Source organism: Anas acuta, chromosome 17 (assembly GCF_963932015.1).
Source record: "Anas acuta chromosome 17, bAnaAcu1.1, whole genome shotgun sequence".
In the NCBI taxonomy this organism is placed as follows: domain Eukaryota; kingdom Metazoa; phylum Chordata; class Aves; order Anseriformes; family Anatidae; genus Anas; species Anas acuta.
The window spans coordinates 2,687,120-2,693,119 of record NC_088995.1 but is presented as its reverse complement, the minus strand read 5'-3'; the positions used below and the strand labels follow the sequence as shown (position 1 = coordinate 2,693,119).

General features: G+C 49.9%; 1 protein-coding gene across 1 annotated transcript in view; it reads left to right on the top strand.

Moving 5' to 3' along the window:
• Positions 1-368: 368 nt before the first annotated feature.
• The window catches only part of SETD1B (SET domain containing 1B, histone lysine methyltransferase), a 46,382-nt gene continuing 40,750 nt past the window's right edge, over positions 369-6,000 (top strand). The window contains exons 1-5 of the mRNA XM_068654388.1: positions 369-892; positions 1,230-1,384; positions 1,830-1,928; positions 2,401-2,671; positions 5,869-5,981. Coding sequence (XP_068510489.1) covers positions 496-892; positions 1,230-1,384; positions 1,830-1,928; positions 2,401-2,671; positions 5,869-5,981 — 1,035 coding nt within the window. The 5' untranslated portion in view covers positions 369-495. The remainder of the gene's footprint in view (positions 893-1,229; positions 1,385-1,829; positions 1,929-2,400; positions 2,672-5,868; positions 5,982-6,000) is intronic.

Genomic DNA, 6,000 nt, shown 5'->3' with positions numbered 1-6,000 from the left:
AAAATGGAAGCTCGCTGCTGATTGGCTGGCGGGGCTTTAATAGGCAAAACCGGCCCCGTTTTTTTTTTTTTTTTCTTCATTTTTTTTTCCTTCTTTTCCCTCCCCCCCCGTTCTCTCTCGGTGTCCTCCCCCCGCCGGGTGTCGCCGTGTTCTGTATATGTGTGTCCCCCCCCTCTCCATCCCCGCCCCGGTCTTCGCCGAAGTCTCCCCGAAGTTGTCCCCACCTATCGGTCCATCTTGTTTAGAAACACTCAGCGCTAAGGTAAACGCAGCGGGCAGATTCCACGCTGCAAAGGAGAAAAAAAAAAAAAAAAAAACCACCCCGCCGCACATTAAACCGGCAGCGAAGAACCTCAGAAAACGATCAAAACCCGAATTAGGTCGAAAATAAAAAAAAATCACCTCAGGGTGTGCCGCGAGGGGAGTGGGGGGGGGGGGGTGTTGATGCCGGCCGAGCTCGGCGGCTGAGGGGCGGCCGGGGGCTGCCCGCCGTGAATGTGCAGGCGGCGGAGGGCGGTTGAGGCGCTCGCAGCGGTGAATTGTGGGAGGGCCGCCGCCGCCAGCAGCGAGCGCACACACACACACACCACACACACACACACACACACTCACCTCACACACTCACACACTCGCTCACACACACACACGCGCACAACAATATGTGGTGGCTCGCGAAAAAGGCAGGCAGGAGCCTGGCGGGCAGCCCGCGCCGGTAACCGGCCCCCATGTGAGGCGGAGAAGGAGGAGGAGGAGGGGGGGGGGGGGGAGAGCTGCGCCTTTTCGCCGCCCGGAGACGCACGGTTCGGCCGCCTCAGCGCGATGTCTTTCCGAGACACCAAGGCGGGGGAGAGAGCCAAGCACCCCGAGGATCATGGCAAAAAGCAGAGTTCAAGTGAGCCTGGGGCTTTTCTCCTTCCTTTCCCTTCCTCCTCCTCCTCCTCTCGCCTTTCTGCCTCTTGTCTCGCCGGGGTGGGAGAAGGGAGGGAGGGAAGAGAGAGGGGGGGGGGGGGGACCCGGCTCGCGATTCCCCCATTTTAGGGCTCGCTTCGCTGTGGATTTCCTCCCTGCCTGGGTGTGTGTGGAGCTCGTTTAAAAAAAAAAAAAAAAGGAAGAGGGGAAAAAAAAAAAAAAAGGGCTCTTTGTTGGATATTTTTTTTTTAACTTCACGGTTTTCTGGGTGTTTTTGTCTTTTCCCCTTCCCCCCCCTCCTCTCTCCCCCCTTTTCCCAGGTTGGATCAACGGAATGGAGAACAGCACGCAAGCCAGCACTTCTGTCGAGAAAAGAAATCACCATTGGAGAAGTTACAAGTTGATTATTGACCCGGCTCTGAAAAAAGGACAGCACAAACTCTATCGCTACGATGGGCAACATTTTAGCATGCCGGTGAGCAGAGGGGGGGGAAGAGGGGGGCTGTGGTGTTTCCCCCTTTGTATCGTGCCCCCCCCAGCCCTGCACGCCTCACCCCCTGTCGGAGCCGGTGTTTTGGGGGGCTGGGGGTCTCCCCGGGTCGCGGTCACCCCCCGGCACGGCTGAAGGGGGGCCTGGGGGGGACAGGCACCAAAGTTACCGCCACCTGACACTGTGCATTCAACTGTCAGGAGCCCTACGAGGAGCCCAAACCTGCAGCTTTCTTTCTGTGTTTCCAATCCGTGTGCATTTCCCAGCAGTATTGCAATTTGACACGTGTGTGTGTGTATGCGTGTGTGTGCTTTTCCCTTCCCTCGAGACAGCCCCTGCTTCCTTGGGGTTTATGTTTTTGTTTTATTTCTGCCTGAAATTTCAAGCACTGTTGTTGTCGGTTTTGTGCTTTTTCTCCTCCTCCTCCTAGAACTCGGGAATCGCTCCTGTGGATTGTGTCAGGGATCCCAGAATAGGGCGAATATGGACCAAAACTAAGGAGTTGGAGCTGTCTGTCCCCAAATTCAAGGTACTGCCCTGACTTTTGGCTTTTGCTTTGTATTCTTGTTTACTCGGGAGTGTAGCCTGACTTCCAAACAGTTTAATGAACCGTTTAAATGACAGTCGTCTCCCTATTAACATTATTATTCAGCAAACCGTTTAACAATAATCCTGTTCTATAAAGATAACGAGAAATCCATACATCTGTCTAACGAGATCCCTTGGACATTTTGGAGCTGTGTCTGGGGGGCTTCTCCTCGGGTTGGGGGGCAGCAGAGGGGGGCTCTGCTGACAGCACTGCTCCAGCCAGGGAGCCAGCTCCGGTCAGCAGCTGTGGGTTCATCCCCTTCATCCTACAGCCTCGGAGGCAGCTTTCTTTCCCCAAAGTTTGCAGGAGGTTTTAACCCTCTCCCTCCTGTGCCATCCTAATGCCCTCCTCCATGCTCTTTAACGCCGCCGGTTATTGTTACCGCCTCCTCCCCGCTTGTGCCCTCTTCCAGATTGATGAATTTTACGTGGGGCCAGTGCCTCCCAAGCAGGTCACCTTTGCCAAGCTGAACGACAACATCCGCGAAAACTTTTTGACCGACATGTGCAAGAAATACGGCGAAGTGGAAGAGGTGGAGATTCTCTACAACCCCAAGAACAAGAAGCACCTGGGCATCGCCAAAGTCATCTTCGCCACCGTCAAGGGTGCCCGGGAGGCCGTCCAGCACCTTCACAACACGTCCGTCATGGGCAACATCATCCACGTGGAGCTGGATACAAAAGGTGAGGGGCACGTTTCGGCCCGATGCGGTGGCGGTTCGCAGTGCCCATGCCCTGCCTCTCCTCGAGCAGATGCTGTTGCAGGACCGCAAAGGCTTGGCGATTAAAAATACTGAGGGAGCGCCCCTGTCCCCCCGCGTGCGTGTCTGGTTTCTGGGCCCTTTGCAAGTCACGTGGAGCCAAATGTGTTGTCAGTTGCTAGGAGACAGCCCTGTAATTTGCAAAATGCTGCCATCCTGCCGCCCCTGCTCCCCCAGCACCCGCCGGCCGCTGGGTCCTGATCCTGCTCAACCTCCTCCCAGGGCTGCCAGATCCCCTGGCTGGCAAAGTCTGGGGTTTGGGGCAAAACTGGGGGATCCTGGCACCCAAAACAGGGGGATTCTGGCGGTGGCAGCGGGGCTGGGTGCCGTCCTCCGCGTGCCTGGCATTTCATTGATGCTTCGTGGCGAACTCCCGGCTGGCAGCAGAGGAGTGCACAGCACTTGACAGCGTGAGTGTGCGTGTGAGTGTGTGTGCAAGTGTGAGGCTGGCTCTTAAAGTCACAGGAGCCCCGCGTCCTGCACGTAACCAGCCCCAGACCTGAGCACTGGGGAGCCCGTAAAGTTCCTGGAAGCGTGGAAGCGCTGCATCTTACTGCTTTCTCTCTTCTCTTTCCTCCAAGCCTGTTAGTGAAAGACTTGCCTAAAATGTGCCCCAATCTTAAATATCCTCTGCAGCTGAAGGGGTGTAGACATAAACACGGAGTAGATCAGTTGTCACTTGGACTTACTCCTCATTGCAACCCCGGCACTTCCAGCTTAAAGCAGACCTGCTGCACGTTTTCTTGGGAAGAGGACGTTGTAAGCACCATTTTCTTCCAAAAGAGAAAAAAAAAAGTGCAATGCTGATGCTTTTGTGCTGTATTACATGGTTTTGACAGTTTTGTGTACAACCTGTGCAGCAGTTGGTATGCCACACGTGGTAAGAGGCTGTAGTAGGACGTTAACTGACGTGATTGAGCTCCGGTAGAGGAAAAATCACAGCAGCACTCTAATATTTTCTCTTCTAAGCTAACCTTGGCTTTACAGATGTGTGCTTTGAAATTCTAATATCATTCCTTTTTACAGGCAGGCTCTTTCCCTGCTTACTTTGAAATTTGAAGGTTAAAATTCCATCAAACAAAAAATTAACCATTTGTAGTTTTAATAATGCAAGCTACAGCAGGGTTACAAGTGGAGATATCTTAGTGACAGGCATTTTAAACGAGCTGATCGTACTACATTCCTCCTTGTTTTCCTCCATTCATAAACTACTCACAAGTCTTGGACAGACAGCTGTTCAAGAAAGTTAGCTGCCCATCAGGGAAAAGAGGGCTTCTGAAGCTTCTGTTTCTTGGGAAAAAAACATCAAAATCTTAGTTTTAAATTGCATTTTTGTTTCATTTGCCATCTGTGTGCTTCTAATCTGTTTTGTTTTTTCTTTCTTTTTTTCCTGCAAATGTATCTGTTTGGCTCCCAAAGAGTAAGACTGTCAGTGTTTTATAAGCTCACAGAGTCAAGTGAAAATATTATTCCTAAAGTAGCATTAGCAGGTTAAGTCGTTCTTCATGTATATCTGCCTCTATGTGTGTGTATACATATATATTTATATGTATTTCAAGCTATATATAATATCCCAAATTTCTTCCTAGTATTCAGCTTTTCAAGAGCATGGTAAAATTAATGGTTGGTTGAAAGCTTGATTTTTGTAGTCTAGCAAAATAAATATGAGGAGTAAAAGTGTTTTATCTGTCTGACCTGATCACAAGCCTGGGAATCTGGAACTAATAATTCCAGTTCCCTAATCTAAGACGGGCTAATTTAAAGCAACTTCTCTGCCTCACTTTGTCCCGCAGGATGGACACACTTAATAATTACCTGGCCTTAGAGAAATAGCTGAGAGTAGTTTCACGTTCATAAAGCAATTTGAAAATGAGATTTGTGACTTTTATCAGGGATCCAAGAGGAGTTATGAAGCTTTCTAACAATTATTTTACATTTATTTAAAAAACGGTTTTAAAGTAAACCCAATGCTTCCGTATCCACGACGCTGTGGTTTCCTGGGGGTGTGCATGTGTTAATAATTCCAAGCATTTTAGGCCTTGTCTTGAAGAGATCTATTTTGTTATGACTTCACTTGAACTTAAACAGTTTACATAGTTGATGATGTGGCTCAAGGCTTTATGAAATGAGATCTGAGAACCAAATAACCTCATCTACAGCATTTATTCAAGACAAGTCAGTCCTTTCCCTGTGCAGCATCAGGCTGTGGGTGCTTTGCTTTCAAATTGCACAGGGTGATTTGCAGGCAGCTTGGGGTCTGATCTCGCAGCATTAGCCAGGGAAGTTGTGCTGTTCCAGGGGAGTTCTTGCCTGAATCCATGCTCTGGGCTCAGGTGCTGTCCCTGTCCATTTTCCTGTGTATTCTTTATCTTCCAGAGCAAAAGCCAGCAAACAGTCTTGGAGTCTGGTTCTGTTGCTTTTGAAGTGGATGGCAAATTTCTTACAGACTGCAAAATAAGTAGGATTGGGGTTTTGTGGTCATGAAAAATCCAATTTTAAGAACTGGGTCTTACCTAGAGTTCAGGGATGAGCTGGGAGTGGAAAGACTGAGTCTCAGTAGCGATATAAGGGCCGTTTTAGTTCTGTAGCTTTTATTCTTTGAAGGATGCCATCGAGCACACCTTTAACTGGGGGGAAAAAAGGATCAGCCAGTGTCTTTTTGGAAAAGCACCGCTAACGGTTTTGTCCTTGGCATTCCCAGGCATCGTGTGTGCATTAATAGCAGCCAGTTTCTGCTAGCAAGGTGGGTTGCGAGAGCTTTCTGAAGTGGCTCTGGGTGTTGGCAGAGGCTTGTCCCTTTGGTGAGAGTTTCACTTCTCAAATCTGCAGACTATTTGCTTGGCACGTTGGAGAGGAGGGAAAGTGGTGCTCTCCAGAAAGCATGGTAAAGAGCAGAGCTGCCAAGCAGACTGAGAAGGATTTAGGAAACCTCCTTGGCTTGGCTTGAGAAAGGAGTGTCTGACTTTGCTTGCCCTGCAGATTATTTAGAAACGATCCCTACAAACCTCGGAGGTGATGCTTGTTCCTCTGTGGCAGGGATGTGCAGATGCCAGGAATACAGATTTTTATGCAGGCTGTGTTATTTCTCTTTATTAAACTCTCCTGTTGTGGTTTGTGCAGGTGAAACCCGCATGCGGTTCTACGAGCTGCTCGTTAATGGTCTTTACACTCCTCAGACCCTTCCCGTAGGCACCGAACAGGACGCGTCGCCAACTGTGAATGAAACCCTCCAGGTATGGTTTACTTGGCTTT